We start from the raw sequence: 20,323 nt of genomic DNA, 5'->3' as shown, positions 1-20,323 counted from the left end.
CCATCCATCACCCCTCCATTTCTCTATCCCTCTATTGCTCCATCTGTCATCCCTCCATTTATCCACTCCTCATTCCTCCATTTCTCCATCCCTCTATTGCTCCATGTCATCCCTCCATTTCTCCATCCCTCATTCCTCCATTTCTCCTTCTCTCATCCCTCAATTTCTCCATCCCTCTATTGCTCCGTCTGTCATCCATCCCTTTCTCCATCCCTCTATTGCTCAAGCTGTCATCCCTCCATTTCTCCATCTCTCATCCCTCCATTTCACCATCTCTCACCCCTCCATTTCTCCATCCGTCTATTTCTCCATCTCTCACCCTCCATTTCTCCACCCCTCCATTTCTCCTCCTCTCATTCCTCCATTTCTCCATTTCTCATCCCTGCATTTCTCCATCCCTTTATTTCTCCATCTTTCATCCAATCATTTCTCCATTCTTCTATTCTCCCTCTCATCTCTTCATTTCTCCATCCATCTATTGCTCCTTCCCTCATCCTTCTATTGCTCCTTCCCTTATCCCTTCATTTCTCCATCAACTCCATTTGTCCATCTCTCATCCCTCCATTTCTCTATCCCTCTATTGCTCCTTCCCTCATCCCTCCATTTCTCCATCCCTCTACTGCTTCATCTCTCATCTCTACATTTCTCCATCTCTCCATTTTTCCATCTCTCATCCCTCCATTTCTCCATCCATCACCCCTCCATTTCTCCACCTCTCATCCCTCCATTTCTCCATCGCCTTATTGCTCCTTCTCTCATCCCTCCATTTCTCCATCCCTTATCCCTAAAGAATGTTATGCGACTACAATCATGTATAAATCACACTCATGTCACTCGCGACTGCTGTAAAAATGAAAACATGTTGGAAACGTCCTGCTGGTTTAAAACAAGGTTGTCTAATTTGTGCTATTTGATAGCTTCTGAATGTGTCTGCTATGTCAGTGATGGTACAAAGTGTTCAGTAAGCTAGCCAAAGTGAGCCTAATGCAAAGTGACGATTGCCCTAGTTTTCGTAAAATAGTATTAAAAAGCTAATATTTTCACGTATGCTAGTGTAGCTATTAGCAAAGAGTAACTAATATTGAACCTCACATTTAAAAAGCGATGCTCATATCTTAAGGCAAATAATGGGACAAGAAATTACTATAAATATATAATTGCAGTATATTTTGTAGATAGTTATATATCATATACAGTCTCGACACCCCTGGTACAATTACATGTTCAGTTTAAGAGAAAGTTGTTGGGGGGGCTACAACATAAAATGTGACCAGTGCTCCAGTTTTGGCACATTTCAGGTTAGGTTTTATTTGGTTTTCCAGTATGTTAAACTATAAATTAAACTAAATTGTGCACTAAAATTCGCAAGTATGTTCCCCGTAGCAGATGTGTTATAAAGTTCACTTAGAAAATTAATTAGAAAATCAGCAAAGCAAGTCATTTGACTGGGAGTGTTCAAACTTTTGCATTTGATTGTATATATTTTGGTGTGTAGTTTATAATATTTCAGTCTACCCTGTAGACAGTACTGAATAAAATCAAAAACATATTAATATGAAATTAAAGACTTTTACTGAGTCCAAATATTTGATCAGTAGAGTGTATTAAACAGCCTCTGCCCCCAACCCCCCAGCCCCTCCTCTTCTATCATTTTTCATTCATGTTGGGGTCAGGTGGGGGATCACCACCTCGTCTTTCCACTTTAAACATTTGGACATTCCTGCAGATAAGCTACAGCACCAGGAAGTGTCTGTGTGTGTGTGTGTGTGTGTGTGTGTGTGAGTGTGTTGGCTAGTGTCTGGCTCCCACAGCTGGATGTGAGGCTGCTGTTCTGCAAAATAAGGTGTAAGATTATTTTGAATGAATGAATTCCATTGAGAAAGTGCTGTAATTTGTGTTACTCTAATGCTTCAGACTTTACACTTTACATGGCTGGTACGTTATGTGATACCTTTCACCTGCAAATCTACTTGGTTCCCAAAAGTGCTGTTACAGAAACCTTGTATTTCCACTCACTGGCCACTTTATTAGAAACACCTACCCTATACTTCCACTCACTGGCCACTTTATTAGAAACACCTACCTTGAACTTCCACTCGCTGGCCACTTTATCAGAAACACCTACCCTGTACTTCCACTCACTGGCCACTTTATTAGAAACGCCTACTTTGTACTTCCACTCACTGGCCACTTTATTAGAAATACCTACTTTGTACTTCCACTCACTGACCACTTTACTAGAAATACCTACCTTGAATTTCCACTCACTGGCCACTTTACTAGAAATGCCTACTTTGTACTTCCACTCACTGGCCACTTTACTAGAAACACCTACCTTGTACTTCCACTCCCTGACCACTTTATTAGAAATACCTATTTTAAACTTCCACTCACTGACCACTTTATTAGAAATACCTACCTTGAACTTCAACTCACTGGCCACTTTACTAGAAACACCTATTTTAAACTTCAACTTACTGACCACTTTATTAGAAATATCTACCTTGAACTTTCACTCACTGGCCACTTTACTAGAAACGCCTACTTTGTACTTCCACTCACTGGCCACTTTATTAGAAACACCTACCTTGAACTTCCACTCACTGGCCACTTTACTAGAAACACCTACTTTGTACTTCCACTCACTGACCACTTTATTAGAAATACCTACCTTGAAGTTCCACTCACTGGCCACTCTATTAAAAACACTTACCTTTTGGTTTTGGTAAGCTAAAACAACAGTTCAGCTCGGTAGTGTAGCATTTTATACGCAAACTTAACATTATCTAATCATTCCATGTGGACCAACATCTACATAATCTACATATTTTACCAAAACTGAGTGTGTGTTAGTTTCTTGTCAGTTTTAATAGGAGTTTTACCAGCATTCTGTAAAGCTGCTCCAACCTTGTGACAGTAGCTGCGAAAGAATGCATTTGTGGGCGGAGCTTAGATCAGCTGATGTCAAACACAAACTGTGCATCAACCGAAAGGCTACAGTCTCTAGCTGTAAATCAGTAAGACAGGGGTTTCTAATAAAATGTCGAGGGCATTGACAGATCATGGTCTCATGAGTATGGGCACAAGGGTCTCTGGAGCCCCCTTGCCCCACACTCTGACAAATGACGCAAAAATAACCAAAAAAATTGTTTACTTTATGTTATGGGGGTGTTTAATTGATTTAAATGGTGCCACTGGATGGGCATCTATTTAGTCATCACACATAAGGGCTATTGGTTCATCTAATTTTTGTATCTGCAGAGGACTGTCCCTAGTGTCAAACACCTCGGGCCTTGTGGTCCCCTTGAGGCCCCTGGGCACTGACTCCACTGGCCTGGTCAGTAATCCATCCCTGGGCCAGGGAGTATGTGTGTGTGTGTATGTGTGTGTGTATGTACCATGAGTATGCGGCGGTAGCTGTCCCGGTCAATTCCCCACAGCTTCAGGTCAGTCTTGGCTTTAACAGTGGCAGCACGGGGGGTTCCATAGATCAGCGCCAACTCTCCAAAACTGCCCCCCTCCCCTATACCAGTCACCCACTCTCCATTCACATACACCTAGAGGGAGAGCAAGAGAGAAAGAGAGAGATATATTGATTAAAAATATCCTGAAACCATTAAAGCAATCAATTAAAGCAATTTTCCAATAATGTAAGAAAATGATTAATAATGTATCATGTCTTTAGCCCTTGTGTGGTATTTGTGTTGTTGTTACTCAGTGGTCTGATGGACCCACCACGTAATTGTTTTTTTTTTAATCAATACAGCCATAACAATTTATGTAAAAATGCCAGATGTTCAAAATATCACAAGTGTCCAGCGTAGGGTTCTCCTTTAGCAGCTGTAGCCAGTCAGCAGCCTGTCCATGTTGTCCACCCTCACACACACACACACATACAAACACATACACACACACACTAACAGCAGGCCATGTAGGAGGAGACCAGCACCTCCACACTTTTGTTCCCTGTGGGTTCAGCCCAACACCACATGTGTAATATAAATGTGTGGGGGGTGAACAGAGTGAAGACACTGAAAATGGGTTATTTTATATGTTCGTCACAGAAAATGAGCAAAGGCCAAGAAATCTGGGGTTTATATAACAATAAATCACATCATTTTTTCTTTTGGTAAACATTGAAAACGGGTCCCACAGACCCCAACACCACACGTGAGAGACCCCACAAATATTAGGCATTAAAGTCCCCACACTAGAAGATACTGAGTCGTAAATATTGAACATGTTTAATATTTAAAATTCCACAACTGGGGCGACCCCAACTGGACTGTGAGTAGATCGGAGGAGTAAAGACTGGATTATAGACGCCCCACACACCAGGACAATCTGAGGTCATCGTTCAAGATCACCCTGATATCAGGGGACCTTTCGTGATTGTCGGTAGAAGCAAATCAGCCTCCATCCCGTTCCTTAGAGAACCCACAGTGTAAATAAGTTCCTGAAGGCCATAAGCAGTGTGTGTGTTACTGACCTGTGAGGGTTATTCAAGGTTAATGTGTGATATCTGACCTCACACCTTTATCTCTGAGCTCGGGTTAGTTACCGAATATCTCCCAGAAGGAGAAAATGAAGAACTGAGTCAGGCTGATGTTCCTCTGCTTTATCTCCAACCACACTCGACCTTGGGCTGAAGAACCTGCCATACACTCACTCATACACACCTCACTGCCCTGTGTGTGTATGTGACAGAGAGAGTGTGCAGTGTATACACACACACACAAACACACACACAGAGGCTCTTTCATTCTCGGCGGGGTCAGGTGGGTTTCACCTGTCGATACACGATCCACCTGTTGACTTTATGAGGAGATAAAAAAAAAGTGCAAAAGAACGGGAGGGGAAAAAAATCGCTCATCTCCTGGCGTGTCCTGCCAGACAATCTGACCAGCGTCCAAATTACGTTCCAGAGAAACCCACGCCTGAGGAACCGTGACCTCGCAGAAACTACACAGAGGCCAGGAGGGGGCTAGAGCAGCCATTCTCTTATTTTACCATTTATTTTTACCAAATGGCTCAATTTTTCCTCCTGTTCCTTCTTAAATAGTCTATTTTTGTCCAAAATAATTATTTTGCTGCTTGTTTTTCAGCCTTTTTTTTTATGTCACTGTTGTTTCGCTGGTGCTTTTTGTTCATTCCAACTTTAAACCTAGCAAAAAGCTAAATAGTGCAGTGCATACTGTGTAACACGAAAATGTCTTCAAAAATCTTTATGTATATGAATGTAAAAATGGGGCTGGGTATTAAAATTCAGTACTGTATGGCACCAATCAAATTCAGTACTACAGTAGTAGTCATTGGTGTTCATGGGTTTAACTCTCACATATACTTCTTACAGTAATCACTGTCTATAATAGATCTGTTTGTCATTTGTTACTCTGACAGGCCTCCCACAGTAATCCATAACACTGGCTGTAACAGTAACTCTGTTACTAGTCAGTAACAGTGACTTTTCCATAGATCTACTTGTCATTTGTTGCTCTGCTAGGCCTCCAATAGCAGTCAGTAACAGTGACTTTAACAGTAACACTGTTACTAGTCAGTAACAATGACTGTTTTCTATAGATCTTTTTGTCATTTGTTATGCTTACAGGCCTCCAACAGTAATCAGTAACAATAAATGTAACAGTAACATTGTTAGTAATCCGTAAAAGTGACTGTGTTCCATAGATGTTACTCTGATAGGCCTCCAACAGTAATCAGTAATAGTGGCTGTAACAGCAACACTGTTACTAGTCAGTAACACTGTTACTAGTCAGTAACACTGTTACTAGTCAGTAACATTGACTGTTTTCTATAGATCTTTTTGTCATTTGTTATGCTTACAGGCCTCCAACAGTAATCAGTAACAGTGACTGTTACAGTAACACTTTCACTAGTCAGTAACTCTTTTACTAGTCAGTAACACTGTTACTAGTCAGTAACACTGTTACTAGTCAGTAACATTGACTGTTTTCTATAGATCTTTTTGTCATTTTTTACCCTTACAGGCCTCCAACAGTAATCAGTAACAATAAATGTAACAGTAACATTGTTAGTAATCCGTAACAGTGACTGTGTTCCATAGATGTTACTCTGATAGGCCTCCAACAGTAATCAGTAATAGCGGCTGTAACAGCAACACTGTTCTAATCAGTACCACTGTTACTAGTCAGTAACTCTGTTACTAGTCAGTAACAGTGACTGTTTTCCATATATCTTTTTTGTCATTTGCTACTCTGAAAGGCCTCCAACAGTAATCAGTAACAGTGACTCTTACAGTAACACTGTTACTAGTCAGTAACTCTGTTACTAGTCAGTAACATTGACTGTTTTCTATAGATCTACTTGTCATTTGTTGCTCTGCTAGGCCTGTTTAAGTAGTCAGTAACTGTGACAGTAACATTGTTACTGATTAGTAACGCTGACTGTTTTCCACAGATCTTTTTGTCATTTGTTACTCTGACAGGCCTCCAACAGTGACAGTGACTGTGACAATAACACTGTTACCAGTCAGTAACAATGACTTTTCCATAGATCTACTTCTGATTTGTTGCTCTGCTAGGCCTCCAACAGTAACCAGTAACAGTCAGTTCCACTCTTGCCTCAGATCTAAAAACATCTACAGGTGTTTTGGTCTATCCTTCCAGACAACTTAATACTATGGATCAGAAAGAATGTGTAGATGTCACGAAGCCCTTACTGCGAAAAGGAAATAGACGAAAAAGAAAATATCCACTTGAACACCAAACCTGGCCATCTCAGATGTGCAGTGAGGTTTTATGGACTGAGGAGTCTATATTTACACCTGCTTCTATCTGCATCATGAGAAGCAGAAAGAGCAACCAACTTCTAAGACTGGAAAAATATCCTCGCAGATGTCTTTGAAACTGAAAGCAAGTCCTCTGAAAAGAAGAGAAGCTGAAATAAAGCTAAAGGGTGAACACGCTAAATTTCTGATATTATATTAAATCGCTGAGGCTTCTGTTAAAATGTTTTCCTATTTCTCATACTGAAAAATGAATATTTTTTAATTTTATGGAAATGAAATAAAGGAAGGACGGTTTTGTTTTCGACTGTCCGTGTTCCAATACAGTGAGAATGGTTCCTCCAGCAACATAAAAAACAATCGAGTCCAGGTGAAATGTGAGATTTTACGATTCACTGAATCGTTTCCTAAAGAATCGAATCAAATCGTATTGTTTTGAGGAGAAATAATAAGATAACACTTATCTGAGACTTCAACTTAACCCCTTAAATCTCAGGCTTATTACATACTAAGGCCTATTATTCAGCACCACAAACTGGCTAAGCTATTCTAAGGCCATAGTAGTGTGTAATAAAACTTTGGGCCCACTGCTGAGCCCTGGCCATGCAAGGGGTTAAACAACACTTTAGAAACAACAGCAGCAGTGTGTGAGTGTATGAAAAAAAGTCCACACACACAGTTTAGAGTAAGATGAGCTCCAAGTTTGCAGCAGATTTATTCTCTGTGCTAATGAGAGACATCAGCAGAGCATTCAGTGATCGTCTCTCCGTTCCAGTTTGTGTGTGTGCAGATGCTCGGAGGTTTATGAACCCTGACGCACTCTTATAAGTTCTGGCTAATGCCTGTGTAAATGTGCATGTTGTGTGTGTGTGTGTGTGCGTTCTCTGGCACCGCGCTACTCTGCGCTGAATAGCTTTGGCTCCAGAGCTCTATTATACTCCGCAGTGTGAAGCGTCTGCAGGCTGAGCGCCGTCTCCAGCTCAGACTCAGACATTAGCGCTAATATATCAGTCACATATCCACACAATAAAGCGATCGTTCAGCAAAAAAATCAAATTTCACCATCCCCCCCCCCCGGAGTCCCCACTTCACCCAAAATGTAGTCGATCAGCCAAGACGTGTTTGGTTTCTCAGACTGTGCAAAACATTATTATCTAAGGATGGAAAGATCAGAATTGGCCAATTTTTATCCTAAATAGGTAATCAGTGATCGCCTGATATTCCTTACATTTGGCTGACAGCGGGAGCCGATCAATGGCGCAAAATATGTAGTCATAATAGAGTCATAGAACCATAATAGAGTCAAATTTTGCTATGTGTGCTGAGGGGAAACGTTTAGTCAGCTTTACAATATCTGACTCACACCTAGTGTTGCGGAGCCAGACGTGATCTCATTCCGAAAATACACGTCTGGGGTCAACCATGAGAACTTTTGGGCTAAACGTGGATGGGAACGTAGGCTTATCAGGGTGGAAACAAACTGAGAGTGAAATTTCTAAACTAAGCCAATGTCTCATGAAGGCAGAGATCAAAGTAGGGGGCGCTGTAGCGCATGTCAACAAGTTTAGCCCCATTATTGTAACGTACGTCATCACTGCTGTCCCATCTCAAAACTCTAAACTAACTAAACATGTTGATGTGTGTCACAGGTACATGTGGCAAAATTAAACACAACCTCTTGCGATGAAAAAAAAAAGTTTTGTTAAACTTTCCTATACATTAGTTTTAGAAAATATCACAAGTAGAAAAAAGCTGGGTTACCAGCAGCTGTATGAGGCCTCTGTCATTCACAGATGTGGTGATACAGCAGGAATAAAAGTGATGTAGAAAGAATTGGCAGCTGTGTTTGAGAAAAGAGCAGCTCTCGGATTTGTACTCAAGCCAAACTATGTGCCGTCACATTCGCTAAAAAGCACAAAAGTGCAAAAAGCACGCCAAGTACACCTGTTATCCACAGCCAGCGTTGGCCAAAATATTTTTAATACAGAATACACCGTCCTAAATGTATTCAGTCACGCATTCTGTGACAATATATTAAAAATACTGTATTCAGAATATATGTAGAATACATTTCTAATACATCTTGAGAAGCATTTACTTCACACTGTTCTTCACTGTTACTGTTTGGCAGTTTTCTTCATGTCATTATTCTTTTTATATTCATTTTTGCCTCTCACCACCTGCTTCAGTCCACTGCTGCTGCCACAATCTCCAGAGTCCAGTACAACACCGATCCTAAGCTTATCACTCACAAACATGTCCACTACTGAGGAGATTATTAGTGTGATCGTCCATCAAAAGAGATCAGTAAGATTAAAAACTGACATTACAAGGTTTTATCAGTCTACTCAGGCTTTAGCAGAGCTCAGTAACACTGAGATTAATAACTGATCATCACATTGATTTATCAGTCTACTCAGGCTTTAGCAGAGCTCAGTAACACTGAGATTAATAACTGACCATCACATTGATTTATCAGTCTACTCAGGCTTTAGCAGAGCTCAGTAACACTGAGATTAATAACTGACCATCACATTGATTTATCAGTCTACTCAGGCTTTAGCAGAGCTCAGTAACACTGAGATTAATAACTGATCACATTGATTTATCAGTCTACTCAGGCTTTAGCAGAGCTCAGTAACACTGAGATTAATAACTGACCATCACATTGATTTATCAGTCTACTCAGGCTTTAGCAGAGCTCAGTAACACTGAGATTAATAACTGATCACATTGAGTTATCAGTCTACTCAGGCTTTAGCAGAGCTCAGTAACACTGAGATTAATAACTGACCATCACATTGATTTATCAGTCTACTCAGGCTTTAGCAGAGCTCAGTAACACTGAGATTAATAGCTGATCACATTGATTTATCAGTCTACTCAGGCTTTAGCAGAGCTCAGTAACACTGAGATTAATAACTGATCACATTGATTTATCAGTCTACTCAGGCTTTAGCAGAGCTCAGTAACACTGAGATTAATACCTGATCCCTGGTGATGTTACAGCCATCCATTGCTGAGAGACCAAGAGAACACAATTGGCTGTCTCAGGCTGGGTAGTATGGCCTGCCCCTCCCCATCACTCAGCACAAGGCTAGCCAGCACAGGCGTCTGTTAGCCAACAGAACTGGTGGTTAGTGTTCTCCTCTAAATGTGTTCAGCTGTCCAATGACACTGTGTTAGCTTGCCTTGGTAGATGCTTGTGTTTGGCTTTGCCCTTCTTGCACTGGTCATATCGAGTGACTGGGGGAGTGGGTAAACAGGACATGACTAAACCCCCCCTGTCATATGTGTATATAGATTTAGGACTAATATAGGTAAATGAGCTCTGTTCTGACTGGCTATCCCATATTAGGCCTAGTTCAAAAAGCAGTCCGGGCTGAAACACTCCTAATAACTTCAGTGTGAAGGGGTTGGGTCTAAACTGATGTAGGCCGAACAGGTGGATATATGAAAATGTTGATTTTCACGACATCACAAAAACAGTGAAATTGGTCTGATTTTGCAGTTTGGTTTCTATATAGGGATTTTAACAGAGGATTACATTAGAGCAGGATATGAAAGAGCCAGACGTGGGACGTGCGTATGTGTGTGTGTTTTAGCAGTGTAAACAACACAACAAAAACAGTAAACAAAAGGATGCATCACTTTCGGTGCTATTTCAAATCAAAACACTTTTCTTTAGAAAAGACGAGACATAAGATGCCTATCACTGCTTTAAAACAAAGCAGAATAAAAATAAACACCAGCATTTACAGCTGAAGGGGAAAAGACTGTTCCAGATTATTCCAGTCTTCAGAGAATCTGTTTATGAGATTAAAGTCGGGGGCTGTCGCTTCTTAGTTTATACTGTAAATTTAGACTAACGATTATCGCCTGCAGATTACCGTCTGCAGAAATGATATCATCGTGATCCAAATATAGTTTGGAAGTGCCACATGTAAGCGTTACAGAGCTTCAACCAAGAGCTTGCATTTTCTAAAGTGGCAATTACTATATAATTATCATATAATAACAAATTAATTACCTTATAATTGCTGTTCTAGCATATGATGATAATTATATTCTGCCCAGATTTGCACTGTTACAGTCCAGTGGTTCTCTGTGTTTGGCTGCCAAAACACTGTTTCCCTTCTTCTGGACAATCTCATCCATTTTTCTCTTTACTGGAGAGCAGACCTCACGTGGCAGTTTTTGTTTCATTTGCATATTAACCATGCATTCTTTCTGTTATAATTAGTCTAACTGGCATTTAAAGTATGCAGGCAGTTAATTAGCTGGTGATGTCCTGTTTGTATAGCCTATTATCAATCTTTTAAAGTGTATATATATATATATATATATATATATATATATATATATATATATATATATATATATATGTGTGTGTGTGTGTGTGTGTGTGTGTGTGTGTGTGTGTGTACACACAAGTAAATGGTTAAATAAAGCCAAATAAACAAAAAATAAAGAAAAACGTCAGACCATGTGAAAGAGAGTAATTATTTAAAGGGAATACTGAAGGGAAGGGTTGTGTCTGTTTGGGGTGTCACTTCGCAGTTTTGTAGTGCTAGCAAAGACATCTAGGGGCTTTACTGGTTTCGGGGTGGGGCTTTGAAGGAAATACTGAAGGGAGGGGCTGTATCTTTTTAGGGCGGGGCTTTGGAAGTAACATTTTAGGGAGGGCGTTGTAGTGTTGTGCACTAAGACAATTAAGGGCTTTATTTATTTGGGGCGGGGAAATTAATACTGAAGGGAGGGGCTGTATTTGTTTGGGGGTGGGTCTTTGATGGGACCACTAAAAGAGGGGCTGTATCTTTTTGGGTGCGGGGCTTTAAAGCAAATGCTGAAGGGGAGGGCTATATTTGTTTGGGGGTGGGACGTTGAAGGGACCTGTTTGCATGTCGGTCTACAGAGGCAATGTATCTGTTTGGGGGCGGGGCTTTAAATGGACCACTAAAGGGCGTGGTTATATTTATTTGGGGGTGGGGCATTTAAGGGACTACTAAAGGGGGGCTGTGTCCTTTTGGGTACGGTGCTATGGAGGCAATGTATCTGTTTGGGGGCGGGGCTTTAAATGGACCACTGAAGGGCGTGGTTATATTTATTTGGGGGTGGGGCGTTTAAGGGACTACTAAAGGGGCGCTGTATCTGTTTGAGGGTGGAGCGTTAAAGAAACACTGAAGTGGAGAGCTATATTGGTTTGGGGTGGGGCTTTGAAAGGACTACTGAAGAGGGGGTGTATCTGGGTGTGGTGCTATGGAGGGAACGTATCTGTTTGGAGCAAGGCTTTGAAGGGAACACTTAATGGACCATCTCTATTTGTTTAGGGGTGAGGCTTTAAAGGAAACAATGAAGGGGGGGCTACATTTGTTTGGGGGTGGGGCTATGGAGGAAATGTATCTGGGGGTGGGGCATTAAAGGAAGAACTGAGTGAGGAGGGCTATATTTGTTTGGGGGCGGGTCTTTGTAGCTTTGTAGAGCTAGCTAAGAAAATCAGGGGCTGTATTTGCGTGGAGGCGGGGCTTTGGAGGGATCACTGAAGGGAAGGGCTGCAGTTGTCCTACCAAAATGCATGAATATACCTTCAACACTTTCTTGGTCAAGAAATCTTCCATAAGCGTTACTCCATAGTTTTGATGTGTTCATTTCTAATCTAAAATAATAGAAATCCTAGCAGGTGTATCCAAACTTTTGACTCGTATCTATACGAGCTGGTTGATGATGTGTGTAATGTTTGGAGTCAAGCTGTTATAAAGGCCATTCAGTAAAACCTGAACACAGGCATTTTTACTGTCCACGGCTGGTTGAAAGACAGGAAACGAGGAAGGCAAGATAAAGAGAAAGAAAGAAAGACACAGAGAATAGTCTCGATCGCCCCTGAACTATCTGCCGCTATCAGGACTCCATCAGGCCTCCTCATGACCGACCCTACCCACACACACACACACACACACACGCGCTCTTCTCCCGTTACCTGCTGTTTTATCCATGTAAAGCGATAAGGTCTTTTCCTGTTTAGCCGCGTTTCGGCTCTTTATCTTTCCACTTAAACTCTATCCCTTGTGTGTCGCTGAGCTAAAAACAAAGCCGGCTCTGATCCGCCCCGTTCCGCTGTGTTAGAATGGCCCGCCGCCACCGCGACATCTCCATCGGAACACTGCCCCTCCCCCTTCAGCGGGATGCAGGAAAGGTGTGTGTGTGCGGGCGTATGTATGCCAGTATGCAGGGGAAGTATGCTCATGAGCAGCACGTCTAGTCCACACTTTTGTTTTTAGAAGGCAGAACGGAACAGATCTACATGAAAGCCAGCCAAAAAACGTACACTGATTATCAAACGTTAAGGGAATGAAACGCCCTTTCATTCTTTTAAACTTTTAAGTAATGTTTGATTTTCACTGTTAGAAGTAAAAAAATTACATAGCATCAAACTGCAGTCACACTAGGCATTTGCAGTTCATGTCACCTTGCAAAATGGGCCAGATAACTGATCATTTTTGAAATTTTGACTCTCAGCCAATCACACTCATCTCTAAATGCTACTTCCTCGGTAGAAAAAAAAAAATTCTGAGAAAACTCCACAGATAACAAACCTGCAGTGAGAACGTCGGTGGCAGTAAATTAGTCAGAATTATTAATTTTTTTTATATTATTATTAAGGTGGAAAGGTGTTGTTTAATGCCTGACATGCTGTCCGGATCACCTGGATGGTGGTACTGTTTTATTCCATTCTTGAAGATTTGGATTAAACACTGTGGAAGGTCACATTCACAGCTCTATGTCAAAGTTATTAACAGGGAGAGTGTGATTGACCAAAGGTAAGCTAAACTTTATCTGGGTGACTGTATTTGCTGAAAATCATTTTACTATCGCTCTTGTTGGATCAAAACCTCGTAACTCCATTTTTGTCAATTTTCAGTTTTTGATCATAATTTAAAAATACTTGTTGCTCTTTACACTGTGTATAAATTTCATGATGAATAGACCGAAGAAAATGGCCCAAAATGACTTGGAAAAAATCAGCTTCCATTGACTTACATTAAAAGTAAAGCAGATTTCTATAAATAACGTTACAGTTAAGTGTTTAGCTCTGTTAGCTAACTAGTTAGTAAGGCTGAAAGATTAATCATTTTAAATCAAAAAGAGTATTTAAAAGAGTGCGATTTTCAAATCGCAAGAGCTGAATTTTTTATTTATACCTTACATTATTGACAACATTATCAAGCTTTGAGTGGGGAAATTTAACCCAATAACTGCCTATAGATGAGTTAGACCAATCAAAAGCAATCAACACCCATTTTCTGTGACATCACAACCTCAACTGGCAGTCTGGCGCACCACGTACAGCGTTCAGCCTCAAGCTACAAAAATGGGTACTACTGGCCAATAAACAGGCCTGGACCTCAATACATAAACAATAATTGCAATTTAAATCACAGTCAAAATATCTGTCAGAAAAATTGCAATTAGATCTTCCCTGAATCGTTCAGCCCTACGAGTTCTTAACCTCTTAAATGGCCAGGGTCCCCCTGTGGGCCCAAAGTTTTATTACACACTACTATAATCCAAGAATAGCTCAGCCAGTTTTAACGTCAAGTGATGTCCCTGGTTCGTTTAATGTAGACATGGTTGCCAGAATGCTTACTTTTGTAAGCACAAGCATTACGGATGCTACCAGGTAGACCGAACTGAACGTTTGACAGATGTAGCAACAATAACTGAGGAAGGCAGGACTCTTGGAATTTTGCCAAAGTTCCCTACCAAAAACAGTAAAAACAGCAAAAGTAAAGATAATAATAGTTTCCCAACTGCATATCTGAATATGTAGTCTGTCTTTCTTATTAATATCAAAATAGACATGAAATATTTATAGAGTCGTGCTTAGACACTGCTAAAATTAGCATTTCCTTAAAATTTCCATTTCGTTTCTTCAGTCCTGCCAAATGTAGCCCCGCCCCTTCAAATATCAATGCAGGCAAAGTAGCAGCACTATAGGCCAAGTAGGCAAATTTTAACTTACATCCACTTCCCCCTGATCAATGACGTAGAAGTTGTCCCCTTCATCACCTGAGAGAGAATAAAACGGGAACATAAAAAGAGAGAAATGAAGATCAGCATGACATAAAGCAGAGATGTCACACCAAACTGTTCAGCTGCACTGATGGACAAAGACTTCTTTTTAACCATGAGACAGAAGTGAAAGTAAAAGGTACTTGTTTCTATTGAAGTGGCCACTGGGTGGACGCACAAGATGGGCGTTTCTAATAAAGGCGCCAGTGAGTGGACGCACATGGTGGACGTTTCTAATAAAGGGGCCACTGAGTGGACGCACAAGGTGGGCGTTTCTAATAAAGGGGCCACTGAGTGGACGCACAAGGTGGGCGTTTCTAATAAAGGGGCCAGTGAGTGGACGTAGAAGGTGGGTGTTTCTAATAAAGTGGCCAGTGAGTGGACGCACAAGGTAGGGGTTTCTAATAAAGGGGCCAGTGAGTGGAAGCACGAGGTAGGTGTTTCTAATAAAGTGGCCAGTGAGTGGACGCACAAGGTGGGTGTTTCTAATAAAGTGGCCAGTGAGTGGACGCACAAGGTAGGGGTTTCTATTAAAGTGGCCAGTGAGTGGAAGCACGAGGTAGGTGTTTCCAATAAAAGTAGCCAGTGAGTGCACATACAAGTTGGCTGTTTCCATTAAAGTGGCCACTGAGTAGACAGACAAGATGGGTATTTCTGATAAAGTGGCCAGTAAATGGAAGTACAAGGTAGGGGTTTCTGATAAAGTGGCCAGTAAGTAAAAGTACAACGAGGTGTTTCTAATAAAGTGGCCAGTGAGTGGAAGTACAAGGTGGGTGTTTCTAATGAAGTGGCCAGTGAGTGGACATACACAGCTGGTGTTTCTAATAAAACAGCCAGTGAGTGCACATACAAGATGGGTATTTCTGATAAAGTGGCCAGTAAATGGAAGTACACGGTAGGGTTTTCTGATAAAGTGGACAGTGAGTAAAAGTACAAGACTGTGTTTCTAATAAAGTGGCCAGTGAGTAAAAGCAGAAGGTGGGTGTTTCTGATAAAGTGGCCAGGTAGGGGTTTTAGTGAGTGTGTCTCGAGTCTCATTGCTAATTTTCTCAGGTATTTCATTGAACATCTCCATCATGAACCCTCTTAGGGATACTAACCCTCTCTGACTCGCATCTGAATCATGTCCATCACCTCATTTGACCGAACAGTACAGCTAGGACTGTCCGTGTGTTCAGTGCTCCAATCATTCAATACAGGCATTTTAAAGTGTTTCACACATTCTTATACAAAATCAGCTCTAAAAGAAAATTTGTCAAATTCGGCAATGTGTGTGTGTGTGTGTGTGTGTGTGTCAGTAATCCATACTTTGTTGAGTTCACTGGAGTTCATAGAGCTAATTAATACTGAGCACACTACACACTCATAAATCACACACACCATTCATCTTCACAAATACACACACACACACACACACACACACACACACACACACACACACACACTCCTGTCAACTGCTCTCTCTCTTCTCTAACCTGCTCTCTTCCTTTCATCTCATTCATCTCTCCCTCTGTCTCTTTCTCTCCTTCCTCTCTTCCTGTCTTTCATCACCTCTCCTCTGAAGGCTTTGTTTTTTTTTTTTTTTTTTTGTGCTGCCAGTGCCACAGAGAGCACAGAAAGCAAATATTTGACAAGGACAAACACACTCACACACACACACACACTCACACACACACACACACACACACACACCTCACATTCCTTACCTTGCTGGTAGGACAGTTTGAATTAGTCGAACATTTAAAGTATAAACAAAGTCTGAGTCAGAAGGAAGTGTAGATAAAAACCCAACCCAAATCTAAAACTAGACACCAAACCAAAACCCCACCCCTAACCCCAAACCCCAACCAACACAAACTCAAAACCAAACTCAAACCTAACCCAAACCCCAACCAAACCCAACCTTTAACCCAAACCCTAAACCGATACCCCAACCAATCCAAACTTAAAGTCAATCCCCCACCTCAACCCCAGCCTGGAGCCCAAAACTAACCCAAAGCCCATCCCAAACACAGCCTGGAGCCCAAAACTAACCCAAACCCCATCCGAAACACAGCCTGGAGCCCAAAGCTATACCACACCCCAACCCAAACACAGCTTGGAGTCCAAGGCTAAGCCAAACCCAAATACAAAAAAAGCCTGGAGCCCAAAGCCAATCCAAACCCCAACCCAAACACAGCCTGAGGCCCAAAGCCAATCCAAACCCAACCCAAGCCTGAAGCCCAAAGCCAATCCAAACCCAACCTAAGCCTGAAGCCCAAGTCAATCCAAACCCAAACACAGCCTGAAGCTCAAAGCCAATCCAACCCCCAACCCAAACACAACTTTGAGCCCAAAGCTAAGCCAAACCAAATCCTAACCACAGCCTGGAGCCCAAAGCCAATCCAAACCCCAACCCAAACACAGCCTGGAGCCCAAAGCCAATCCAAACCCCAACCCAAACACAGCCTGGAGCCCAAAGCCAATCCAAACCCTAACCCATACACAACCTGGAGCTCAAAGCCAATCCAAACCTCAAATCCAATCACAGCCTGGAGACCAAAGCCTACAGCCAATCTAAACCCTAACCCAACCACAGTCTGAAGCCCAAAGCCAATAAAAAACCAAGCCAATCCAAACCTCAAATACAACCACAGCCCAAAGCCCAAAGCCAATCCAAACCCCAACCCAAACACAGCCTGACGTCCAAAGTCAATCCAAACCTCTACTCAAAAAATAAACTAAAGCCCAAACCAACACACCAACTCCAACCCACTCCAAACTCAAACCCTAAACCTAAATCCAACCCAAACGCTAACCTCAACCAAACCTTACCCCCAATCCAACCCAAAACTTAAACTTAACCCTAAACCTAAACCCAACCCTAAACCTAAAACCAAACCAAAACTCAGACCCAACCCCAAACCAAAACCCAAACTTACTAACTTACAAAAGATGCAGAGGCAAAAACCACAGTACTGTGTGTGTGTGTGTGTGTGTGTGTGTGTGTGTGTTTTACAAACCTTGCTGAATGACTGTTTCTCCAGCAATGTGTGTGACAGGGAACATGGCATCAAATATGTCACTGAAAAAAGGAAAAAAAGACATAAAACTGTTAATAACGCTGTAAACACTGCAGTCACCTACTGCACTCATACACAGTGTGTATGTGCTTTTGCTTTATGGGACGGATTAATGAGCAAACACACACACACAGTAGTCACAGAGAGGAAACTCTCCATGACCCTGACACACACACACACACACACACACACACACACACACACTTGTCATCACTGCACACTTTTAGCCATGTTCACATATTTTTACACACAGTGTGTTTAACGAGAAAAAACGCAAATGTGCAACACACACACTTACTGTTCCCTCCATATCTGATTTAAACAGGTGTGTCTGACAAAGTGACCCTGTCTGTGTGTGTGGCAGGTTTATGACCTCAGTAACGCTGCGGCCCCACTCAGTCCCTACATCTGACCCTGTTGGCTGACTTTTGACCTTTGGTTCCCGCACACCACCTCGCCACTTACTGCTGCCTAGACCCACTTTACTGACCACTGCTGCTCTTATTGTTATTGTTGTTATTGTTATTGTTGCCCCTGCTGTTATTTGTGTTTGTGATTGGGCTGACCAAACATCGGCCTGTAACTTTCTTTTCCGTTAGAAAAAGAAAGAGACAGAGTGTTGAAGTGGAATGAGGTCAAAGTACTGAAATCATCGTTTCGATTATTAGATGAATGGACTAATAGAAACTATCCAAAATCACTCATAATACAAATGTATGGTAAAGGTTGAATTATTACAGTTGATTCTGATTTTGATTTCGTTACAGTCAAATTGGCCAACAGACGATTGTTTTGCTGATTTTGTAGCATTTTTAAGCCCAAAGCTCACAATGTGGACAAAAAACTTTTCCGGTACATTCTGTTAGCCAAAATCACAACATAAACAATATTATTTGCTCTTTAGTGGGTAAAACTGGCATTTTAAGTTCTTAAATCAGATGCTTTTTAAAATAACGTGAATCAAGTAAAGTGCTACTGTGAGTATGTTTACATGCACTTAATAAGCCGATCATAATCAGATTTCTGCGGTTATCTGATTATTCAAATGGTCATGTAAACAGCATACTCTGATTTCGTAGATCAGAGCAAGGTCTCGAAATCCGATTAAGTAAACTCTTACTCTGATTTCTTTCGGATTTCTCAGTCTGCGCATGTGAGAAAACAGACGGCAATACCGGAAATAAGTAAGCAGCGTTGCCGCAATATGCAGTATAACCACTTTTGTAGTGACGCTGAAACCAACTACATGCTTGACAAAATGATGGATTCAAATATTCTTCATCTTTTAGATGAGGTATGTTCATATTTTCAGGTACAATGGCTCAATGTTTAAAAAAACAAGCTGTGGCATAAAGTTTATGTCACGTCTTCTTCTGTGAGTTTATTGGCTGGTTGCAAAGCAGAAATCTGATTACTGTCTGACTCATGTAGACCTGGAGTTCCCCATTATCTGTTTACTCAAGTGCATGTAAACACGTTGATCGGGTTACTGACAAAATCTGATTTTCTGCAGTTATCGGATTAGTAAGTGCAGTGAACGCACTCACTGACAGTGAGAGATGGTAGACTAGCACAGTGAGTCATGTTTAATGGCATTTTTATACAGGTGTTGCAGCAGCATTGAAATGCTTCCCTGACCTTATTTATGTCATAAAAAAAAAATAATCAAAATAATAAATCGTCTGATTGCCAAACGTATGTTTGGAACAAAAATCTTGCCTGATTCCGACTGTAAATCCGGATTTAAATATCAGATTTTCTTCTAACGTTACCAGAAATACAGGTTTTATTACCACAGCGACAAAATAAAAAAAAAGTTCAGTGAAAAAAAAGCAGAAATGTGTTAGAAGATTTTTATTTCTTCAGACGCTCTCGGTCACAGTTATCTGTTTAATCAGCTGCATGCCATCCATCTTACACGCGATTCTATAATAACAACAACAGAGAGAGTTCTCAACATCAAAACGACCAGAAACACCTGCAGAGAGCCAATCACGCGCCTCGGCCTGCGTGTGAAGCCATGGGTTTACCTTCTGAAGCACAGCTGAGACGGGGCTCACACACACACACACTCCATCTCAGCTGTGCTCAGAGGCGCAGACTTTAAAAAATCATTTTGGTGCCACAAACAATTTTCAGGAACTCTTAACAGATCACTGAAGTCGTGCGTCATTGTGCGGTCAGCGTCACGGCTATTTAAGGAACTCTGGGCCTGAGCAAGTCTTCTCTGTGGGACAAATGAACAGTGTACAGAACATCTAGGAGCAGAACTTGTTAAGTTAACCTTCCAGGATGATGTGAATTACATCTATAGGACAGCAAGGCAGCTCCTTACTCCTCTCAGGATATGAAGGAGCTTGGATACTAGTAAGCCTCCTCTGACCGTGGTCTGTAGATCATTAATTGAGGGTGTCCAAACATTTAACTG

At 41.4% G+C, this 20,323-nt stretch overlaps 1 protein-coding gene across 2 annotated transcripts in view; it reads right to left on the bottom strand.

The window, feature by feature from the left end:
• The window catches only part of prkar1b (protein kinase, cAMP-dependent, regulatory, type I, beta), a 116,541-nt gene that overhangs the window by 16,854 nt on the left and 79,364 nt on the right, over nucleotides 1-20,323 (bottom strand). For both annotated transcript variants that reach the window (XM_036561518.1, XM_036561519.1), the window contains 3 exons: nucleotides 17,836-17,897; nucleotides 14,784-14,830; nucleotides 3,399-3,557 (listed from right to left, as the gene is read on the bottom strand). In XM_036561518.1, the coding sequence (XP_036417411.1) occupies nucleotides 3,399-3,557; nucleotides 14,784-14,830; nucleotides 17,836-17,897 (268 nt within the window). The remainder of the gene's footprint in view (nucleotides 1-3,398; nucleotides 3,558-14,783; nucleotides 14,831-17,835; nucleotides 17,898-20,323) is intronic.

The sequence above is a fragment of the Colossoma macropomum genome, unplaced genomic scaffold (genome assembly GCF_904425465.1).
Source record: "Colossoma macropomum unplaced genomic scaffold, Colossoma_macropomum, whole genome shotgun sequence".
Taxonomy (NCBI): Eukaryota; Metazoa; Chordata; class Actinopteri; order Characiformes; family Serrasalmidae; genus Colossoma; species Colossoma macropomum.
Note: the sequence above shows the minus strand (reverse complement) of the source record. Positions and strands in the feature narration are given on the sequence as shown.